The sequence below is a fragment of the Maniola hyperantus genome, chromosome 3, assembly GCF_902806685.2.
Source record: "Maniola hyperantus chromosome 3, iAphHyp1.2, whole genome shotgun sequence".
NCBI lineage: Eukaryota > Metazoa > Arthropoda > Insecta > Lepidoptera > Nymphalidae > Maniola > Maniola hyperantus.
In genome coordinates, this window is record NC_048538.1 from 16,131,992 (window position 1) to 16,154,976 (window position 22,985).

The 22,985-nt window shown below is 38.3% G+C and overlaps 5 protein-coding genes across 6 annotated transcripts in view; 4 read left to right on the forward strand and 1 right to left on the reverse strand.

The window, feature by feature from the left end:
* Nucleotides 1-438: 438 nt before the first annotated feature.
* Coa8 (Cytochrome c oxidase assembly factor 8) lies at nucleotides 439-5,543 on the forward strand. The gene is made up of 5 exons (XM_034984094.2): nucleotides 439-1,011; nucleotides 1,761-1,967; nucleotides 2,941-2,965; nucleotides 4,031-5,168; nucleotides 5,282-5,543. Exons 1-5 carry the CDS (start codon nucleotides 730-732, stop codon nucleotides 5,460-5,462), a joined length of 1,833 nt encoding a protein of 610 aa, XP_034839985.2. The 5' UTR covers nucleotides 439-729; the 3' UTR covers nucleotides 5,463-5,543.
* A 575-nt stretch (nucleotides 5,544-6,118) lies between these two features.
* LOC117996113 (DNA oxidative demethylase ALKBH2-like) lies at nucleotides 6,119-11,195 on the forward strand. The gene is made up of 4 exons (XM_034984114.2): nucleotides 6,119-6,549; nucleotides 6,851-7,030; nucleotides 7,149-7,312; nucleotides 11,022-11,195. The coding sequence occupies exons 1-4, from the start codon at nucleotides 6,311-6,313 to the stop codon at nucleotides 11,168-11,170; spliced, it is 732 nt and encodes a 243-aa protein (XP_034840005.1). The 5' UTR covers nucleotides 6,119-6,310; the 3' UTR covers nucleotides 11,171-11,195.
* Nucleotides 7,336-10,582, reverse strand: Ttc30 (tetratricopeptide repeat domain 30). Of its 2 annotated transcripts, none has more exons than XM_034984030.2 (2): nucleotides 10,476-10,582; nucleotides 7,336-9,274 (listed from the first exon to the last, which is right to left on the reverse strand). In XM_034984030.2, exons 1-2 carry the CDS (start codon nucleotides 10,527-10,529, stop codon nucleotides 7,340-7,342), a joined length of 1,989 nt encoding a protein of 662 aa, XP_034839921.1. In that variant the 5' UTR covers nucleotides 10,530-10,582; the 3' UTR covers nucleotides 7,336-7,339. The 2 variants fall into 2 exon arrangements, with proteins under 2 accessions (XP_034839921.1, XP_069365599.1); XM_069509498.1 differs by lacking the exon at nucleotides 10,476-10,582 and adding an exon at nucleotides 9,503-9,685.
* A 373-nt stretch (nucleotides 11,196-11,568) lies between the features above and the next one.
* LOC117996090 (rab5 GDP/GTP exchange factor-like) lies at nucleotides 11,569-22,268 on the forward strand. Its single transcript, XM_069509470.1, is given in 12 exon segments — nucleotides 11,569-11,728; nucleotides 12,143-12,276; nucleotides 15,350-15,514; nucleotides 15,824-16,047; nucleotides 16,379-16,488; nucleotides 16,930-17,096; nucleotides 17,869-18,002; nucleotides 19,055-19,165; nucleotides 19,538-19,648; nucleotides 20,634-20,768; nucleotides 21,964-22,035; nucleotides 22,038-22,268. Coding segments are annotated over 11 exon segments (1,572 nt in total). The 5' UTR covers nucleotides 11,569-11,728; nucleotides 12,143-12,146; the 3' UTR covers nucleotides 22,251-22,268.
* Nucleotides 22,269-22,383: 115 nt separating this feature from the next.
* The window catches only part of LOC138404737 (uncharacterized), an 894-nt gene continuing 292 nt past the window's right edge, over nucleotides 22,384-22,985 (forward strand). Inside the window, exon 1 of the mRNA XM_069509535.1 lies at nucleotides 22,384-22,981. Coding sequence (XP_069365636.1) covers nucleotides 22,408-22,981 — 574 coding nt within the window. The 5' untranslated portion in view covers nucleotides 22,384-22,407. The remainder of the gene's footprint in view (nucleotides 22,982-22,985) is intronic.

Here is a 22,985-nt window from a genome sequence, read left to right on the forward strand (position 1 = left end):
TGGACTACACAACGTAGGTAGTAGAACTACGGTGGACTAAAATAAAAATTACGCAAATCGGTTCAGAAATCTCGGAGATTTCTAGTAGTTAGGTAGAAAAACACAACTCCTCCTTTTTTGAAAGTTGGTTAAAAAAGTAGCCTATGTTACTCCTTGGTTAACCCTCTACTTATCTGTGAAAGTCACATTAAATAGGTTCAGCCGTTCCGAAGATTAGCCCGTTCAAACACTTAAAACTTCAATTTTATTTATTAGTATATAGATTTTAGCTTCACCTTCGTTAAGCACTAAACTGGATTGATACTGACACTAAACTGAAGCACTAACATCCGGTCACTAAAATATCAAAAAATGCACTAGCTAGATCTAGTACCCTCGTAGTTGGCAACATTGACAATGATATGTTTAAAATTTAAAATTTCATTGTAATCACCTCAATAAAGTCAATAATGGTTTTTTACATCAAATCTAACGAAATAATTTAAATTATTTGAAGTCTTCAAATGAGCCTTTTTCCTGTTTTTTGAAAATTGTTTTCTTACGTAAGTATCTTGGACGTTTCACGGACAGTTTTTAAACGAGCAATCAGGCAAATATCAATATCAGCTGAGTTTGACAAGGAAATGTCAAATAAAATAAAGTCTTCAAATTGTTCAAAACATTGATTGAATTTTGACTTATTTTGCGCTTTTGGTAAGAAGATGTAAATCTACACCAACAAAATACAGAATGTTATCAAGCCGTGCTATTATGGCCTGTAGGCCTAATGTAATATTTATATCAAAACAAGCAAGTACAACACCAGATTTGAAGTCGATACAACCTCCAAATCCTAATAGAATAACAAGTGATATGGTCGGTCCACCTGACCCTGTATCCAACCTTAGAAGAATCATATTTAGGAAGCCAGTGAACGAAACTAGTCTTGAACGGAAATATAGGAAGCTAAGAAGCGAAGTACAGGAATGGAACCATGTTTTTTGGACACAACACAATTCAAGGTTTTTCAAGGTATTCTCTGTGTTCGTAATACATTCCCAATATTAGACCGAGAAATTCTATACATATTCGTCAGGTTACCGACTAGTTCTTATATGGTTTAGTAGCTATAAATTTGAGTTATCTAATGCTTTTCATTTTGGAATGGTTCCAAAGTTGTCCTTTATTATTTTAAGTAAATAAAGTTTATTTATATATTGACATTGCAAACTTCAACATCACTGGCACTGGTGTGAGTTAACACCCACTAGGAACCTCATGTTCAATCTCCAGTATCCATACTAATATTATAAATGCGAAAGTGTGTCTGTCTGCTAGCCTTTCACGGCCCATCTGTTTAACAGATTTTAACGAAAATTTGGTATACCTTGCATTCCAGGGAAAGACATAGGCTACTTTTTATCCTGGAAAATCAATGAGTTCCCACAGGATTTTTAAAAACCTAAATCCACACAGATGAAGTCGCGAGCATCATCTAGTGATTAATAAATCCTTTATTTAGGTAGTGATAGCAAAAAGTTTGCTTCACGTTCATTAAAAGTAGCATGTATTTAGTCTACTCTTTGTACCTACTTAATATTCAAAAAGAGAAACTGACTGACTGACATAGCAAAATACAGCTCAAACTGCTGAGTCTAAAAATTTGAATATTGCATGTATGTTTTCTCTATAAAGTAGCCCTTAGTTTTTTTCAGAAATTCCAACCAATTCATGCTGGGGTTAGTTATTTCAATAGAATCGTAAAACTCTTTAAATTTCAGGAAAGAGAAGCATACTTAAAAACCAACCTACCTGACGGCAAAACCAATCTTACAGCTGATGAAATGAGTGTATTTTATAAAGCTTTCTTGGACAAAAACTGGAGAGCCCATCTCGATTACAATAAAGAATGGTACAGAAAGAATGTTACCTTATTATTACTGGCATTACAAGTGAAATTTAGGAAATTGTTTAGAATAAAAGATAAATAAGTTAAAATATGCTGTTTTTTTACTGTTTAAAAAATAATAATCACGCAAATAGAGAACACATCTGCTCTAAACCAATTTTTAATGGAATTTAAATGAAACCAAATTAATATTATATTATACAAGCAAATCAAAAGTAAGGCACACAGTAGAATCCGTTGTACAGTATGCGGCAGAAAGTAATGTACCTACATCATCCTTACGTACAGATTCAAAATTCTTTGATCTTTTATCGTTTTGTATTTTATGTCTTTTTTCTTGTACCTTTATTTGTATTTAAATTTATTATTAATCATCTAGTTAGTGTAAGTGGCACTGCCGTTCTAATTAGATATAAAATAAATAAAATAAAATAAAAATAAAAATCCTTAAGAATGACATTTTGGCTTTGCAGAGTGTTGTCTCTGTCACTCATACCTATGACGTTTTGTTGGTCTCAATGACAGGGATAGCGCTCTACAAATCTGCTATCTCCTTCTAAATGTCGATGTACATTACTTTCTGCTGCATACCTATCTTATCATAGTATATCTTTGGTAAGACATTTGATCTGCTCCTGATGAGATTTTAAAGGCTAGGCTAGATATTGTAATATTTTCTATTAAAAAAAATACACTTGAGTTTTGTAAATAAATACAATATGAGTAATGAACTTTCTGAAAATTGGTTAAATAATAAAAGAACATGAAAAGAACAATTTTTTACATGAAATAAAACCTTATATATTTTATAACATACAAGATTTGACATTTCAATTTAACATGTCAAAGTGTACCTACAACATGTCAAATTGTGTTGATGAATTAGTAATAAATCAAAATCTGTATCAAAATAATGTATAAATTAACTGTACACAAGAGAACAGCTCAGTTTGTATTAAGTTATATAAAAAATGTATATAGCACAAAGATGGCTGACTGGGATGGTATTAGCTATGTGGATTGGATTATGTTCCATTGACATTTGTCTAAAGGATGGTGCACATTTGCAATTAACAGGTAGACCAACAAATAATATTTTCTCTCAGAAAAAAACCGCCCAAGTGCGAGTCAGGCTCGCGCAATCAGGGTTGCGTACTACAGTCGTATTTTTTCGACATTTTGGACGATAATTCAAAAACTATGATGCATAAAAATAAATAAAACCTGTTTTAGAATGTACCTACAGGTGAAGACCTTTCATATGATACCCCACTTGATATAGTTATCTCACTTCGAAAGTTGAAAATACTAATTATTAGTTCATGACCACAATTTTTTTTTGTGTGAACTAACCCTAAATTCACGGATTTCAGATTTTTCCCCAAATGTCAGCTATAAGATCTACCTACCTGCCAAATTTCATGATTCTAGATCAACGGGAAGTACCCTGTAGGTTTCTTGACTGACATACAGACAGACAGACAACAAAGTGATCCTATAAGGGTTCCGTTTTTCCTTTTGAGGTACGGAACCCTAAAAAGCAGAAATGGTATTTATTTATTACTAGATGATGCCCACGTGACTTCTTCCGCGTGGATTTACATTTTGAAAAATCCTGTGGAAACTTAAATTTTCCAGAATAAAAGTAGTCTACATGGTTATATCCATTTTGAAGATGCAAGCTATCTCTGTAACGAATTTCATCAAAATCGTTTAAACGGATGGGCCGTGAAAAGCTAGCAGACAAACACACTTTCGCATTTGTAATATTAGTATAAAAGTATGGATATTTTTAACTCTTATGTAATCTGTTTGTCCGAGGGATCATAACTTCTAAACAGATGAGCTGATTTAAACATGGTTCAATTTTGTTCTTATTCTTAGCTTTGTTTTGCTGGGTGTTAATTTAGTACAGATAGGTACCTATATGCATATATAGTACGCGACAGGTCGAAATGGCAATTGGGGTATGAGGCGGGGGGACGCCCCGATTGTCATCTCGACCTGTCGCGGACTACAATCAAAATCATATTTGCGGTCAGGTCATTTATTATTTTACTAACACTACACTAACATCGCCAAAATATTTTCCCACTTTAATAATTGGTGGTCAAAAATTTTATTGATTACTTGTGCTTTCAGAATTCAATAAGCTAAATGATATAATGACACCTTTATTGGAAAATTCTAGCATTTTAATTCAACAAAAGTCATTTGAAAGAAAAGAAAATAAAATTCGCCCTGTTCACCACAATAACAGTATATTTTTACAATTCGTAACGTTCATGGCTGGACCATGCTTAGTTTTAGTGTACTACAGAAAGAACAATTGTGTGTTGAACACGATAATTAAATTAAAAACGATCAATAAACACGAAATGAAAAAACACTACTTGCGAAAGATTCAAACTTTGAGAACTACCGCTAAATCTGTTGGTGTTGCCATTATAAAATTTTTGGGAATGAGTATGGGAAAAATTGAACAACTAAGAATTTACTTCTTAACGAAATATAAACAGCAGTCAACGTCCATACGGAATCCAGAAAATGTAAATTTACTTTTACAAAATAAATTAAGAGAATATAGCCTCGAACGTAGAAACTTGGAGCATATTTTACTTGCGACTATGCAACAAAATAAATATATAAAAATGCAATATACGTTGGAGGCGCTGGCCAAAAAAAGACTCGTAAGGCAAATACAAGACACACAAAAACAAATGATAGAAAATAGATCTCGCTACGTTAGCTTTCAGCAACTATACACTATAGCGCACCAGGAAAATAACTTTCTAAAATCACGTATCAGAAAACTTACTCAAGATAAGGAAGAAGCTGAGAGGAATCTTATAAAATTAGTAAATTATGTTTGGCAATCAAAAAATAATGAACTGAAAGCATATTGCAGTCGTTTAATAGTGAAAACTAAAAATAACTTGCTTAATTCTGACGCAAAATTGGAAATAGATCAATTCCTTAAAAAGTCATGTAAATTGAAACGACGAATTTCTGAACAAGAATCTAAAAAATCGCATTCTCTTGATACAATCAAAGAAGTAACAGAAAATTTTCGTGAAGAAGCAGATTTAACTGTTATAGTTAAAGATGCCCCAAAATTAAGAGGGCTCCCTGGTGAATGTGTCTGGACAGTAAAAGATAAAGATGGGTTTATAGAAAAGCTGTATGAATACGACACAGAGTTTGACAATGGTGATATAATTAGAAAAATAAGGCAATATTCGGTGTATTACGACAAAGACTGCTTATTAGACGTCTCTAGGTAAATTAAAACGATAACTTAAATTATATCACTTACTAAGTATGTTTTAAATAGTAGCTATAGGTACCTTAGGTACCAGCAATTGCACTTTAATCATTTTATTTTTGTTTTAGCTCTACCAGCTCTACGAATCTCATCCAGAGTACAAATATCGATTTATCAGATTTACGTAGTCAGTACATAAACAAGTGCATTACTGGTTCACAAGCATTTCAAACATTTTTGAAGAATAACAAAATTATTGCTCTCTCAAGAACTAGAAGGTCACCACAACGAGCTCAATTAACATATTAAGATTTTGAAAAATTTAGTTTTAAAATGTTTATTTATCTACATTGAGTTTTGAGAAAATAAATTCTCTTTTTTTGCTGGTAATTTGCTATTTAACTAGTTACTTTTTATTTACCTATTGCCGTAAGTAATAACAACCTATACCTACTGTAATGGCAATCGGGGAGGGAACGCCCCGCACACCCGCACAGCCCCTGCGCTAATCCGGTCACCGGTGCGGGCGAGAGTGTGTGACGTGCGGCTGTGCGGGGCACCCCCCCGCCTCATAACCAGATTGCCATCTCAACCTGTCGTGGACTATCTAGATATTAGAATAGGATAGAATATTTTTTATTCCAGTAAACTTTTACAAGTGCTTTTAAATCGTCAACCAGTTTAATTTATCACTAGTAACTCGGCGGTTGCTCTTTCAAAATTATACAAAATGTAGCAAATACTTATAAAAAAAATTATAACTATCCTATCTAACTATCCCAAAGACATTTAAATTTTAGAATTTCTAAATGTTTAAGGAATATTTTGTAATTAATGATGGTAACATTTGCTTTCCGAATGACAATTATAAAAATTCAAATGATGACAGCTGTTTTACATAAGTAATCGCAAAGAGTAGGTATTATAATCAAAGAATTTCTAAGTACTACTTCGTAATATAATCGTCTGTAATCGTGTAAAAGTGAAAAATATAAGGTTTGAAGATGGTTTGAAGTAAACTGTACAATTTCTAGAAGAAAACGTAGAGCTTCTCTCTTCAACCGTAGCTTAGTTGACAACTATAAAATTCTTTGATTTTCAGAAGATTGTAAAAATATGTGAACTAACCTCAAACTGGCTGTTTGCTTTGCCTATAAATGTTGCCATGTTTTAAAGTTTTGTACCAATTTCTTGTTGTTTTTAAGTTAAAACTAATTTTTATAATGACTCAAAAGCTTGAAAATATAGATTTAAACTCTGTAATATGGAAATCGACACGAAACGAAGGTCTCGATATTGAGTATGCAGTGCCAATTCCTAGAGCAATAGCTGATGCGGTTTCACAAGAGCTCGAAGAAACTCTGACATATTTTACAGGAGATTTGGCGACAATAAAGTAAGAATAAAAATATAATTGGTAAAGAAGCTGGAAGTTGACGCCACTATGTCTTTAACTCTTTATTACTTACTAGACATCAGCGCGAGTTATTATAAAACCAAAATTGCATGTAGATATTTCAGCATGATTTAAATTTAATTCTGTATCATTAAACGCTTGTTTATGCTTTGATTTCGCCGCAACTTAATTTGAATGGAGAAGACGCAAACTAATAGAAAAAAAATATTTTTCCGTATTTTGCTTGCTTGCTACAAAAAGAGACTGAATGATAAAACCTATTATAAGCAATAATTTCCAGGGTTTTCGGCAAAGTTTATCCTTTGCCTCGTCAACAAGTCGCATACGGCGATCCTGGTATAACTTACAGATATTCTGGAATCACAGTACCGGCTCTACCGTGGCCACAGCCTGTGTTATCGCTAAGGGATTTCCTTTTCAAACTGAAGGGCAATAAATACGATTTTGTTTTAGTCAACAAGTAAGTTCAAATATTGTAAATGTCTTAACTTGATCTTTTTCATTAAAAGTCCAATTGAAATACGTGAATTCGTTCGATTTCGGGTTATGAATTAACTTATACCCACGTTATGGCACAGATATAGAAATGGTTCAGATCATATGGGGGAACATAGAGATAATGAACCTGAATTAGATCCTACGATTCCCATAGCTTCTATTTCTTTTGGACAAGAAAGACCATTTGTCCTGAAACATAAGGACGCAAGGAAGCCAGGACCACAAAAGAAAAATACTCCTTCAGGTAAGAATAGGTACCTACATTTATTGGTTACTTTAAATCTTCATACTTATTAATAGTAACTGAATCGTCAATGCTTCGTAGCTTATAAAACATGTAACGCAAAAGTCTAGCTTCATAAGTCACAGTTTGCTTTGCTTTATTGTTCGCATCTTCCTCTTGAAATGGAGTTTCTATCATTGTGGAAACTTTTCTTCCATACATCTCACATCCTTCTAAAAATTGCAAGCACTCCTTTATTGTGTTGTCTTTGACAACGATCAAATGTTTTGCGAGATTCTCCAGAAAAGATACAAAACACCGTTTTGCATAAAACCAAGTGTCAGTGCCAAGACGCTTGTTAAAAGGCTCCAGAGATTTTATCACTCGCGATATACCAAACTCGTAATTTCCTTTAGCACAGTATAAAGTACCGATTACTAGATTAACGATACATAAGTGGTAGAATTTTTTCTGCGGGTCTTCAAATATTTGTTGCTCTTCTTCCTTCTCTATCTTTCTCATAATGTCTTCGGCTTCTTCGTTTTGAGAAGTCATTATGTAAGATACACAGAGATTAGCCAAAACAACAGCACTTATGTCTAAAATATTGTCGTACTGTTTTTTAACAATTGGTTCGTAAAAACTGGCTGCTTCTTTATACTTGTTCTCTTGCATAAATAATACATGGGCTACGTTCAAGCGCCAAACATCTGACTCATTGCAGAACTCGACCGATTTTCGAAATATTTTCTCTACTTGTCCATAATTTTCTTTGTCCCAATATATTTTGGCTTGAGCCATTACCACGGGAATGTATCTTTCCAAGGCCTCTTCGTATTCCACAACAGCTTTTTTAACCTGATCGTTGTCACCTTGAGAACGACTTTCCTGTACTACTTTAGTAAGTTTTCTCAATTGTTCGGCATGCTTTGAAGCGATATCTTCGTACTTTTGAAAAGCCTCTTCAGGAGAAGTTTGACTTGTTATTATTGCGTCCAAGAAATCGTAAAGATACGGTGTCAAATATTTGTAAGTGAACTGCGCATTTTCTGCTAAAATATCTGCAGCGAGATCGTAATATTCGAATTTGCAATATAGAAGTAACAAATTGGCAAAAGTTTCAGGCGGGAAGGGATCTTGTTGAAGTAAAAAATGAAGTTTTTCGAATCCATCAGTAGGTTTCATATCAATCGAAGTAAGAGCTAAATTATGCAATGTCACTGCATCCAACTCATGCTCATGGCGGGGAGGCATATCAGATAAAGCTTCCCTTGCAGACTCAATGTTTTTTAATTGATATTCTATTGCAGCCTTAAGATTAAATACTTCAGTCAGTGCAGTTTCATGAAGGGTCAATGTATTTCCTACTGATTTTACTTCGGAAATCTCAGATTGCATTCCGACAGCTAACTCTGGATGATCTCTGATACCTTTTTCGATGACTAAAGTAATATGCTTCAAAGCTTGAGGGTATTCTTTTAATCTGAAATAACAAAGCGCTACATTATAATGCAGATGTGCATTGAAACCCATAATGTTTAAGCTTCTGGAAAACTTTTGCAGTGCTTCCTCATACTGATTTTCTTTGTACAGTAAACATCCTAGATTAATATCTTTATCTGGATCGTCTTGGGGATATGAATCAACGAGACTTTTGGCAGTTATAGTGTCTTCTTCGCCATATTTGATAGCTGATTGCAGTTTTGTGACTTTTCTTTCTAGTTCTGGTGCGGTTACTTGCATTGTGACTTTATATGACTCTTCGAACATAGAAGCTTCGTATAATGCTTGGGCGAAATAAAGTTTGTATTCTGGTACATCGGGGTGCATTGCTGACAATTGTTCGTAGCAATTGGCTGCTTCTACGAAAGACTGTATTCTAAAGTAACAATAACCAAGTAAAGATAATCCCACCCTATTTGGGTTAAAATTGATAGCGTCGTTGAGAGATTTTATTGCATCTTCGTATCTCGATTCTTTTATCTGAAAAATATTTTATATACCAGTGACTTACGTAGGTAGTCTATATCTAAGTTATTAAATTTTAATAGCAAGTAGATAGTATAAATACATAGGTAACTATATAAATTACGCCTCAAAAAGCCACGTTTCAAGTTTTTATAAGATTACACTCGTAAAATACAAAGGCAGACCTTTATATGCGTATCGTTAATCTACCCCATTTCCTCGTTATGCGAATTGCGTACCTACCGGTGTTTTGTTATCATACAACGGCATTTGTAGATAATTTTCGTTTATCGCCATAACGTGGCCATAGTTTGCAAAATATTTCCGCATGGGTTGGGTCGATTATAAGGGATAGGTTGATTATGTCACAGATTATTATTGATAAAAATGAAGAAAAACACCATGGCGTTGATCTTTATTATCTTCGGGATCGAGCACCTCTGATAAAAAATTGTAAAAGTGTAGTTAATTAAGATAGTAAAATATAGCATGAAAACAACAATGTAGGTAACTGCCTAATAAAGGTGAGGTAAAAGAGATTTATCTAATGCTTTTGTATCGGTCTATGGGACTGACCGAATAAAAAAATGAATTGTAGAACTTTGTGTGGGTGTTAGGATTAGTTCAAAGAGTAGGTAGGTCTTAGGCCTCGTTTACGGAGACGTCGCGCGTCACGTGTGGCGTGGTGTTTCGCGGCGCATGTGGCGTGGCATCTCGCGGCGCGTCGTACGTTTTTTTTGTTAACGTTGAGGCGGCGCCGTGAAGCGGCACTTAGCATCGCACGCGTAATCACAAACATATGGCAATATACGATGTTGTTCATAGAGATGCGAGGCGGGAAGAGTGGCGCTGCCCGCCGCTGTGCCCGCGGCGTTGCACGCGGCGGGCGCGTCGGCGTTATGCGATTTCCAAATAAAGACTGGCAGAAGGTTCCGCTGCGGGCATCGCTTCATCGAGAATTTCCGCCGCGTGCGCTGCTACGATGAACGCCGCGTGGGACGCGTCGCTGCCATCCGCGGGCTCGGCCGCAAAAAATGCTTCATCTCAAACAAACGCGTATAAAATTGCTTCTCCGTAAACGCACTCATACAACGCCATATGTTCGCCATTCAATGCGAGCCGCGCCGCCCATCGCAACGCGCGACGCCTCGCGTCTCCGTAAACGAGGCCTTAGGTAGGTATATGGCTTGATTTATGACAATATTAGATTCCTTACCATCGTATAGATAGTTTTAGTGTATTGACCGTCTGATATTTGTAAATAATCCATCTTTACTTATAAAACTTGATTTCCAGGTTCAGATAAAGTATACCAACGAAAATTCCTGGTGAAATTGCGTATTGTAGGTACGCCGCGTTTTGTCTAGAGATTGGTTGTCATGGTAACCGTCCGATTCATCAAGGTCCAACCCATAGAGATAGTATAGAGTATAGAGTCGTGGGGTGGTCGTGGGTTGGAGTGGGGTTGGACGGTAATCATTCATCTAAGGTCCAACCCCACTCCAACCCACGACCACCCCACGACTCTTACTAAACCACGAACTAAGTTGACTAAACAATGACCAAACCATAAACATACCAAAGTCTGTTACAAACGTTTTCCGTTTTTATCCAAGAAACGTATGAAATGAATATTCATTTCTTAATGCTTGCTTCTTGTGTACTTAGCCTTGTTTTAATTTTTATTAAATATTTAGGTAAATATAAATATTGACTTGGCAAGCGTCCTTCGTAGATAGTTAAGAATTTTTGTTTGTTTCAGTAATAATAAAGCTAGAGCATGGAAGTGTGCTGCTAATGAATCCTCCGACGAACGAAGTTTGGTATCATAGTTTGCCTACGCGCAAGAAACTATTGGGTGCAAGAATAAACTTAACGTTTCGTAAAATGCGGAAGAATCTCATAAAATAAATAAGTTTTTTTGTAACACTGATTATCTGAATTATTTTAAATTAACTAACTAGTTATGTCATGAGAACACAGCCCTTTTCATAGATATATTATTTCCACGTTTTTCATATTTTAAGCATCATTTAAGAGAGAGCGCGCACTGCAGTGCGGGGAGTTGCGGTGCGTTTTAAAATCCGTAGAAATTTAATCTATCACAATCCGGTCTGGAATTAATTCCGCAGTGCGCGCACTTCTATGTAGTTCTATAGTTCACAGATTTTGCGCAAAAAAACGGACGGAAATTTTCCGTAGTGCGCATTAAGCTCTCCTAAAGCAGCTACGGAAAGCCTACCTTTATTATGCTAAAAGCAGCGTTTGTCTATGTAAAAGATGAATATGATTCGTCTGTGTTTGACATTGACAATGACAGCAGATAAATGACAGAAGAACAACAACTTTTTAGCTTTCATTTTCCTCGAATAAATTCAACAAAATATATTTTATTTGTATTGGAAAATCCAATTTGCTTCATTAATAATATAATATTGTGATGCATTTGTAGTTACACGTGCTATAAAGGTGAGCAATGACGTTGATTTTACTTTATATTTACCTATTTATTGTAGTATGAATGGGTAGTACATGAAATCATTAGATATCACGCTTTTTCAAGTACATTATGATAAGAGTAGCCTATATAACGGTAGGAAATCGTTGAACGGGCATCGTTACGACCGTGTTTTGCGATGAAACTTTGTTCTCACATTGATAACAGAATCTGTTATAACTGCTACCACCGTCAAAGATGGGATGATGTTCTGATCGAATCCTTTTACGGGAGACTTTTTGAGTGTAGAGTGTTGAAAATTACACATTAGAAACATTGAAGAAGTGAAGAAAATAGGGATTTTCAGTTGTGAAATTCATATTTTTTTCTAAAATGTGGTATGGAACAAATTTACAAAGATCTTATAAGTATATGGTTTTTGCAAGCAAGATGCCGTCGTTAAGGATAGACCAGAGTGACTTGAAGTGCAAGAACGGCTGCAACTATTTTGGTAATCCGCAATGGCAGGGGTACTGCTCAAAATGTCATCGGGAACAACTCCAGAGGCAAAGGAGGGCAGGTAATTTAAGTATACTTACTTTACAATACTATAATTTCAATTTAAACTTTTTAGACAAATAACCAGAACTTGAATTTAAGTATAAGTTTCATTTCAAATATAGTGGTTCTTACTGTTCCATACCTCAAAAGGAAAAACGGAACCCTCATAGGATCACTTTGTTGTCTGTTGGTCTGTCAAGAAACCTACAGGTTACTTCCCGTTGACCTAGAATCATGAAATTTGGCAGGTAGGTAGATCTTATAGCAAACATTAGGGGAAAAAATCTGAAAACCGTGAATTAGTGGTCACAAAAAAAATCATCACAAAAAAAATTCAATTGTGGTCATGAACTAACTAGTATTTTCAACTTTCGAAGTAAAGTAACTATATCAAGTGGGGTATCATATGGAAAGGCTTTACTTTTATATTCAAAAAAAGAGTTTTAATTATTTTTATGCATAATGGTTTTTGATTTATCATACAAAATGTCGAAAAAATACGACTGTAGTATGAAACCCTCGGTGCGCGAGTGTGACTCGCACTTAGCCGGTTTAAAAAAAACAAAAACAAAAATACTGAGTGATGAATTGAGATCATGATGTAGATGATGAGAGGTATATTTAATTTTTTATCTGATATAGTTTTTGTCATAGGAAGAACGTTTTAATCTAAGGGCGGTTTCAGACTAGCGTTTTATACGCGGGTATGAGATCGTTTTTGGAAGCGCATGTAGGCGCGTATAGGTGCGCCTTTTGGCACACGCTCAACTCGTACGAGCGTTGACGCGCTTCTAAGCTCGTATAAGCTCGAGCCGCGAGAGACACCTCCCCGCAACACCACGGGTTCGAGCGAACACGCCGAAATGTGCCCGTATACGCGTGTCCGGTTTTTTGAAGCGCGTAATGTAGCGCGCGTGTAAGCGCGTATGCTGAAACGACCGTATATGCACAAAAAAATACGCTAGTCTGAAACCGCCCTAAGGCTAAAAAATAACTAAATGACTTACTTATTATATACCTACAAACATTGTAGGCTAGTAACTGTTATCAAAAAAGCTGTTAAGTTATTCATTTTGTTATATTACTTTGTTGCATTTAAACATTTATTACCAGTGGCCCTACCGCGGTTGTTTGACAGCTACAATGTCACGATCGCAATCATCTCTGATTGGTTAATGCTCGCTCACTATTGGCCACAATTCATTGTTGCAAGAAGAATCGCACAAATTCAGCCAATCAGAACAATTGAGATTGTAATAATGATTGATGCCGGTTTTAAACAATCGCCCTGCTTATAACTCTATGTTTATTACATTGTTGATAGTAAAACATAATTTATAACGCTTTCATGAAAAAATAGTTTTAATTTGAAGATTTTCAGTCAGATACCATATTTACATAACAAAACAAATTTTTCTTAGTAAGGCCGATGTACATTACTTTCGGCCGCGTACTGTAGGTAAGGTAGGTACTTGAAGCTTCAAGACTTGTAGGTGTTTGTAACAAAATGATCCTTACTCCGTGATATCGGTACGGATTTTTATTCCAAAACACCACAAATTCCAAGGTGAACAATCTTGTCTCCTTCCTTCCGTCAATGCGACAAGATAGGGATCTATAATCATGATTCATGAGCATATGTACCTACTCTTACTTATACAATTAATGTTCTACACACATTGACTTATATATTACTTCGTTTGGACAGGGCTATTGAACAAACGAAATGGCACCGACTCAGTGATGCTTTAGCACCAATGCAACCTCAGTGACGTCTGGATTTCAAACGGGTCGTTCATTAGAATCTAAGAGGTGGCGCTGATTTATTTGGTTCCATAACCGTAAAAATTTTTGTTCGCTTGACCGTATCTTGAAATTTATATCGATGGCTACACACTTGTCACTCGTGCGTCTTTTGAAGCAGTATTCTATAAGTATCTACTTCAGTTGGATTGGTTAAGAATTTGAAGTAGGTACTTACATGCATGTCTTAAGGACTTCCGAGACGGTCAAGCGGCTTGACGTCAATCACGTAGTTCTGTTTTGCTTGGTCAAGCTGCTTGAATCCCCTGTCAAGCAGCTTGAGTCAGCAAACGGCACGTTTCTCATGTCTCAAAAAGGTGATTGACTGATCTATCAACGCACAGCTCAAACTACTGGACCAATCGGGCTGGGCATTCAGATAGCTATTATGACATAGGCATCCGCTAAGAAAGGATTTTTGAAAATTCAACCCCTAAGGGGGTGAGATAGGGGTTTGAAGTTTGTGTATTGCACGCGGACGAAGTCGCGGGAATAAGCTAGTTCGTACTAATGCAATACCATTGCACCATAATTGATTTTAACCTATATTCGTAAGTACATAAACAAATTAATTACTAATTACTGATGGTTTGATAAATTGCCGTAACATACAGCGATTATAAATTCGATAGGCGTTAAGGACGCAGTATCGGCATGATCGAATATATATTAATCGGAGGTTATAATTTTTAATTCAATATTTCTTATTTATATCGGCTGCCAAAAGTCCTGCTTTACTAGAAAACGTCCTACTCTTTCAGGCTAAGCATATCCTTGGAACCCTCGTAGCTTTAGTTTTAAGTTTGCGTTATAATTATCACCACTATATCTTACAAATCTAACACTATACCAGACAATCAATAAGAGTAATTTATTACCTATTTTGAATAAATCATTTAACTTTGACTTTTTTTAAATTTTTATTTTTAGCCGGGGCTTTATCAAAAGCGTATGTATGTAATAGTTCAGAGCAGAGCAGTTTTTGTAATGCATGATCTTATTTTTTTTTAATTTTAATAATTTTAAAAAACACAGTTAAAGTCAAGGGCTTGACTTTGACTTTACCTTAGATTTCCAAGCGACGCGTGCACGTCAACTCGGAAACTTCTATTCTTTGGAAGACAGTTTGATTATTTTTGATACAGTATTTCGGTTGAACAGACAAACCGTCAGACAGCAAAGTGATCCTATAAGGGTTCCTATTTTTCATTTTGAGGTACGAAACCCTAAAAAGAAAAATGGTAGGCAAAAATCTTCAAAGCCCTTTAATGCAGTTATTTGTTGAACAGAAAAAGCGTCCTCCGCGACGTTGCCTCCGCCGGAGCAGAAGAGACCGGAGCGAGCCCTCAAGCTCGCGTCCCAGTCCTTCTCCAAGTTCGAGGAGAAGCGCCTGCGCCAGAGCGAGACCTTGAAGAAGGCCCTGAAGTTTAGCGTCTTCAAGAAGAGCAATACAGGTCGGTGAATGTATTCGCATCTTTTTCTTATCAACGGCACCGATTCTGTTACAGCTGATTATACCTATAAATTACTAGCTGCCCCGGCGAACTTCGTACCGCATAACATTCGATTCTTTTTCAGGATTTTTTAAAAAATCGGTTCAGCTGTTCTCGAGATTTGCGATCAGCAACACATTCAGCGATTCATTTTTATGTATAGTGATCAAACAATTATTTTTATAATTACAATATTGAAACACCGTTGGGACACAGCAATTTTAGCATCAATTTATTACCGTCCGATACCCTATTTTGTTGTCAATTTAGATGAACAAGACCATACTCCCGAAAGAAAACCTCCGGAATTCAAAATCCCCGCCATGGTGAACGAGGGCATGAAGCGCGAGTTCCGGGTTCGATTCCCGACGCTGCCGGCACAGGTGGACCGCGACGCGCGCGTATTCGTGCACAGCTTCATAATGGACGTCATCAAGTGCTCCAACGTCATGAATGTCGACGAGTTGTCCGAGCGAGTGCAGAGGCATTACCAGGTCAGTGTCTGTTTGTGTGCTCCCTCGTACCTGCCACACTGCTTACTCTCAACATTATTGATAACTATAACTCGTGCCAATAAAGATGAATCGAAAATGGCAGCGTTAATAATTCCCCCCTATTTCACCCCCTTGCGGGTTGAATTTTCAAAAAATCCTTTCTTAGCGGATTTCCACGTGATAATATCTATCTGCATGCCACATTTCAGCCTGATACGTCCTAGTAGTTTGATCTGTGCGTTGATAGATCAGTCAGTCAGTAACCTTTTCCTTTTATGTATTTAGATTTTGGCCTTGTAGTAACTCATGTTACTATGTTGTATTTTTGCAGCATTTCATGAAATACATGGACACGTCGCCTCACTTCGCCAACGCGGAGTCAGAAACTAAGGAGCTACTTATCGACTTCGTGGAAAAACATGCCATGACTTACTTGCACGAGTAAGTTCTTTCTTTAAATAGTTTTTGCCGTCGTCTCCACTCTCTGCCCTCCGTTCGTCTGTCTGTCTGCATTCGTATCTCATGCACCGTAATAGTTGAAATTTTCACAGATTGTGTATTTCCATTGCCGCTATAATAACGATCAATAACAATTTCAAAATGGCGGCCATGTAACTAAATTAAAATAAAATAGAAAGTACATACAGTGCGACAAGGCTCTATTGGCACTTGAATGACATTGACAGGGGGGCGCTGTTAGAGAACAAAGGCTTAGAATATTCAAACAAGAACAAAGGGGACACTTGACAACAATGTTAGTTCCGATTTTCGCCACGCGCCAAAAGAGCCTTGTCGCACTGTAATCTTGTACGATGGTACGGAAACCTTCGTGTCCGAATCCGAGTCGCACTTGACAAGTTGTTTCTTTTTGTTCACATCCAGCTTGCCAGGCGTGGTGTTCTCGCCCAGTGGCACGGAAGACGAGCGTCTCGACCGCGCCATGTCTGAGCGCATCCAGCAGCTGAGCTGGGTCGGCAAGAGACACCTGGAATGCAAGCTGGATCGCGCCAACATTGCTGGCTGCCAGCCGCTTTATAAGGCCATAAGCGGTGAGTATAGTGCTTGCGCCTCTCGCATCTGTACGGGAGCGGTGTGCGGGCTCGAAGGGGAGATCTCCATAGGGAGATCTCCCACCGAGCGGTTGATAGTGCTCGGTAGCGCCAGCTGGGCCAACGGTTGTATCTTGAAACTTCTTAATATAGTCCAGATTGCAGAAAACTCCGTTAGTGCGAGTACTGTCGGCGTTGCATTTGTTCGGGACTACGTCATGAAATGTTATTGATTGAATAGCGCCATCTAGTTGCAATTGTGGCAACCGCCACACATCTAACGCAGTTGTAGTGCTCTCGCCCAGTGGCACGGAAGACGAGCGTCTCGACCGAGCCATGTTTGATATTTGTACAATAAAATGGCCACACAGTCCTAAAAAAGTGGTACGTTTTCCCAGTCCTTAAAATAAAGAACTTACTGTTATTCAGACAATTTCGACATCCCACCACTACAATTAGCTATCGAAAATTTTCACAGAGAAAATCTTGGGCGTCTCGTTGAACCGAACCTACTTACGAAGATTGGTCATTAAAAACAACAGGGCTGCTGGACTAATAACGTACAGTACGCGGCAGAAAGTAGTGTACATTGACCTTTAGGAGATAGCAGATTTGTAGAGCATTGTCTCTGTCGTTGAGACCGACAGAACGTCATATGAGTGACAGAGACAACGCGCTACAAAGCCGGTCATTCTAATGGCCGGCCATTACTTTCTGCCGCGTACTGTAATACCAGACGTGGATTTGTGTTGATTGCACTGTTCGTGCACAGAGTTGCTGGCTATGGACGGCGCGCCGTCGCCGGGGGGCAAGCTGACCCGCGTGCGTCGCGCGTGTCGACACGTGCTGGCGCTGTGTGGCGCGCCCGCCTCCGCTGACGATCTGCTTCCCGCTCTTATATTCACTGTAAGTCTGTATACTATTCCTGATTTAATCAAGTATTTTTTCCGAAGCCAGAATGCCTCGAGCAGAAACGCCGGAATAAACTGTCATTTTTGGCACAACCCAACCAAAAAGAGGTTCCAGCTCAGCATAAGGCTGCTTTTCCACCAGAGATGTTGCTATGGATGCCTTTGATTTTCACCAATCATATTCATTGGTGCACATAGCTTAGCACTGGTGGAAACGGTAACAACTAAGATATGTTTTTTATTTGGAAGGATGCGTGCTATGGATGCCTGCTATGGGCCGTCGCGAGTGGTGTAGCTATGTGCAGAGCTGAGTACCTACAGTACGCACAGCTAAACAGCTTAGTATTGGTGGAAACGGTCACATATTATATATGTTAGGCACAAGACTCCAAATACTATTTTATACATGGCATAATCTTGTACCTATATCAAATATTTGAAAAGAGCAACCGCCGAGTTTCTTGCTGGTTCTTCTCGGTAGAAAAGGCATTCCGAACCAGTGGTAGATGCATCCGACTATTCGAAAGTACTTGTAAAAGTTTATTCGAATGAAAAAGATTTTTATTTTATTTTTATTTTATTGCATGCTGATAGGCAGAATTTGGCTGTACCTTTTTGTTTTTGTAACATCTCCACTGTTTACCCAGATTCGCAATAAAGAAATTTGTATTTGTATATTTTCGTAGCGTAGATTTCACATCTTCGCAGCATAGCTGTGTACGGGAGCGGTGTGCAGGCTCGACCGTACCAAAGGGGAGATCTCCCACCGAGCGGTTGGTTGTGCTCGGTAGCGCCAGCTGGGCCGACGGTTGTATCTTGAAAATTCTATATATAGTCCAGATTGCAGAAAACTCCGTTAGTGCGATTACTATCGGCGGTACATTTGTTCGGGACTACGTCATCGATTGAACAGCGCCATCTAGTTTCTATTGTGGTAACCGCCACAGCTGCATAGCACATCTCTGGTGGAAAGGCACCCTAATGCTGTATGCCTTGCACATGCACAACAGCGATTGTACAAAAACATTTGGTTGATTGTGCTGTCAGGTGCTGAAGGCGAATCCCCCGCGCCTCGTGAGCAACATCAACTTCGTGACGCGGTTCTGCAACGCGCAGCGACTGATGACGGGGGAAGGCGGCTACTACTTCACTAATCTGGTAAGTTACTCTTCTTCATCATGATCCGGCTCTCTACTGAGCATCTGTCTCCTCTCTGATATAGACTTCACACACCTTTGAAAACATTGTAGAGAAATTTAGGGGGGGGGCGCTGTGGCTTCCGGCGCGAGGTCGTTATTCCAGCATGCTGTGCCCTAATTCTGCTATGGATCTCCTCATTTCTGATTTGATCAGAGAAACTCCGACCATTGACCAATTTGGTACAGAGTTAGCTTGCATCCCGGCGAAGGACTTCTTTTTATCCCGGAAAATCAAAGAGTTCCCACGGGATTGTTAAAAACCTAAATCCACGCGGACGAAGTCGCGGACAACCTCTAGTACACAATAAGCTGTCACCTTATCTCTTTCCAGTGTTGTGCGGTGTCGTTCATCGAGAACCTCACAGCGGAGTCTTTGAATATGGACAAGGAGGAGTTCGACTGCTACATGGCCATGCCGGCTTCTATCGGCGGCAGCACCTGGGTAACATTGTCGTTGTGTTCACATCTACAGAAAACTCTCACTGTCCCTGCCCTTCATTAACCTATAACCGTCCCACTACTGAACACGGGTCTTCTCAAAATGAGAAATATTTATGCCAAGTGTAGATTGGCGCACTTCTTCATATCTTTAGAGGGAAAAAAGAGCCTTCTAGGCAAACGCGTCCCATCTTAGGCCACATTATCACTTCCCATCAGGTGTGATCGTAGTAAAGCGTGCGCCTATCCATACTATAATATTATAAATGCGAAAGTGTGTCTGTCTGTCTGCTAGCTTTTCACGGCCTATCCGTTCAACCGATTTTAACAAAATTTGGTACAGAGATAGCTTGCATCCCGGGGAAGGTCATAGGCTGTTTATCCCGAAAAATCAAAGAGTTCCCACAGGATTTTAAAATACCTAAATCCACGCGGCCGAAGTCGCGGGCATCATCTAGTAATAACTAAACGAAAGTACGGAACACCCTGGTTTAGTATGGTTGCATTAAACAGTACCCGGGATTAAACCCCGGAGCCCCCCAATAGAAGGCTGACGTCTTATACCATTATGCTATCACTGCTTTTCTATTTTTATCTTTTTTTTAAATAGAGATAGCGAGCAAACGAGCAGGCGGGTCACCTGATGTTAAGTGATTACCGCCGCCCATGAACATTTGAAGCACCAGAGGAACCGCCGATTCGTTGCCGGCCTTTTAGGAATTTGTTGGTCCGCTCCTTGAATAACCCCATATTGTAATCTAGTGGGAACACCGCCGAAGGGAGTTGATTCCACAGTTTGCATGTGCGTGGAAAAAAGGATCTGGCACAACGGGTGGTCCAAGTGCTCCAGAAACCCAGGTGGTGAGGATGGAATTGATTGCGGTGGCGTGCGGTGCGGTTGTAGAAAAAGGAGGGTGGAATGAGATCAAACAACTCTTCGGAAACACTCTCCATTATAGAGGCGATATCTATGACTTATCCCATTCCAGGCCGCAGCCTTGTCTCTGTGCGGAGCGGTGCGGGAGGCGGACGAGCAAAAGTTGCAGACTGAAAAACTGATGGAGGAGGTGAAAGCTCTGCGCACCAAAGCACACCAGCTCGCTGCGAACGCTGAAACTTTCGAGGTAAGCTCTGGGATAAGCTCTGTAAGTAGGCTTTTGATCTATGTCCGTTTTCGTGATTCAACTTTGTTAAAATCGGTTAAGCGGATGTACCGTTAATTTCAATCAAATTATTTATTGCTTATTTGGGTTTACAATGGTTCTTAGTCATACATTGTAGTAAGTACAGCCAAATACCTTATATACTAAGGCATGCAATATTATGTAAAATTATTTTACGTACTTTTTAATTATTATTTTAAATTTGCTTATTTAAAAAAAAAAAATGTATAGGTAATATTTATAAAAATTTTGTCACAATAATAAATTAAATAATACATAAATCAATCAGAACACTTATAACCTCCTCAGAACAATGTCAATATGGGCTAGCTACCAAATAATCAATTATATAATTGGTAACAGACAGACAGACATCAGTACCCTTATTATAATGCGAAAGGTGGTGTTTGTTTGTTGGTTTGTCCTTCAATCACGTCCGCAACGGTGCAAACGGAATTAACGTGATTTTTTGCATGGGTAGGTAGATAAAGACCCGGAGAGAGGACAGTAGGCTTTTTTTAATCCGGAAAATCAAAGAGTTCCCACAGGATTTTAAAATAACCTTAGACCACGCGAATGAAAGTCGCTGGCATCAGCTAGTAAATAAATAATCTTTTATTTAGACTGAGTCCAGTATTTTGACAAATCTTATAATATTTACCAATCGCTTGTAAACATAATATAATTTTTAGGGTTCTGTACCTCAAAAGGAAAAACGGAACCCTTATAGGATCACTTTGTTATCTGTCTGTCTGTCTGTCGGTCTGTCAAGAAACCTACTAAGGGTACTTCCCGTTGACCTAGAATCATGAAATTTGGCAGGTAGGTAGGTCTTATAGCAGACATTCGGCGAAAAATCTGAAAACCGTGAATTTGTGGTTACATCACACAAAAAAATTGTATTTTCATTTTTCGAAGTAAGATAACTATATCATGTGAAAGGTGCCTTCACCTGTGCATTCTAAAACAGATTTTTATTTATTTTTAAGTATCAAAGTTTTTTGAAGTGAATGAATTTGAAAATGTCGAAAAAATACGACTGTAGTACGGAACACTCGTTGCGCGAGCCTGACTCGCACTTGGCCGGTTTTTTCTACCTTTTCTACTTATCAATTGGCGTTACTTTTTACCTAAAAAAAAAACATTTTGTTTACAGAAAGAAATAGCCAAGAAGGTTCAAGACGTGTTAGCCAAAACACCGCTTGGAGATAAAACCACGTTCGAATACCTCCGAGACTCGCGTCACTAACGGTCTCCACGACACCCCTCATAGACCTGGAGACTCCACAACCGTCCATACAAACCAAACAAGATGTTCCATACAATCCCAACACAGAAATATCTGATGTACCAATCCTACAAATACCAAAACTGGAAAAAAACGATGTAATCCAATACCACAAATTCAAATGGCAGACAAAGTCTCACAAAAACTGGATATAAATCCAGTTCCAAACTGAAATTCCAATAACAAAGATCCCACAGTACAATATCAGATGTAAGTCCAATCTCACAAGTATTGGATGGAAACCAAATCCCACAGATTGAAATTCCAGAAGCAAAACCGGTTCAAGAACCAGTTACGGTTACTATCGGACACATGGATGGTGATGAAATTCTGGTTCCAAACCGCCGCGAAAGTACATCACCAAAATCGCCTCACAAAATGCCATGGGAACTAAAACATACCGGCTCCTTTGAAATTCTAACTCCATCTCCGCTTGGTTTCACTCCGTTCGACTCGAGATCTATTGATGAGCTGATGACGCCGGATGAATTCGGATCAGATCTAGCCCCGGGACTAAGTAATATCAACTATGATATCGACTTGTCGGATTTCAGTGGTGATAACAGCTTAGCAGAGGACCTACCGAAGCCAAAAGACCCATTTTCCCCAGATGGCATAAAGAAAGAACTGATTTTCGATCCATTCAGTCCCCAAACCAGCCAAAATATGGCACAGCTTGAGAAGTTCGATGAGTTCAGTTTAGTCAACCCTAGTTCGGAGACAGAGGCTTTTGAGGTGGTTCATAGACAGTTTGAACCGTTGGATCAGGGGAGGGATCCGTTCAGTCCGGTCCAAAAGGAGGGAACATCCATTTTGGATGACAGTGGATCACCCACTGCGGCGTGCCTTTTACCGTCTGGGGTTATTCCCGTTGAGTCACACCCCCGTGT

What these genes read in the sequence shown, in the direction of transcription:
- Coa8 (XM_034984094.2), top strand. Translation starts at nt 730, where the DNA reads ATGTTATCAAGCCGTGCTATTATGGCCTGTAGGCCTAATGTAATATTT. An exon ending in ACAATTCAAGGTTTTTCAAG is followed by an intron (nt 1,012 to 1,760) that starts GTATTCTCTGTG and finishes TTTAAATTTCAG; the next exon opens with GAAAGAGAAGCATACTTAAA. An exon ending in TGCACATTTGCAATTAACAG is followed by an intron (nt 2,966 to 4,030) that starts GTAGACCAACAA and finishes TTGTGCTTTCAG; the next exon opens with AATTCAATAAGCTAAATGAT.
- LOC117996113 (XM_034984114.2), top strand. Translation starts at nt 6,311, where the DNA reads ATGTTGCCATGTTTTAAAGTTTTGTACCAATTTCTTGTTGTTTTTAAG. An exon ending in GATTTTGTTTTAGTCAACAA is followed by an intron (nt 7,031 to 7,148) that starts GTAAGTTCAAAT and finishes GTTATGGCACAG; the next exon opens with ATATAGAAATGGTTCAGATC. An exon ending in AAAGAAAAATACTCCTTCAG is followed by an intron (nt 7,313 to 11,021) that starts GTAAGAATAGGT and finishes TGTTTGTTTCAG; the next exon opens with TAATAATAAAGCTAGAGCAT.
- Ttc30 (XM_069509498.1), bottom strand. Translation starts at nt 9,589, where the DNA reads ATGCGGAAATATTTTGCAAACTATGGCCACGTTATGGCGATAAACGAA. An exon ending in TGTATGATAACAAAACACCG is followed by an intron (nt 9,275 to 9,502) that starts GTAGGTACGCAA and finishes AATATTTTTCAG; the next exon opens with ATAAAAGAATCGAGATACGA.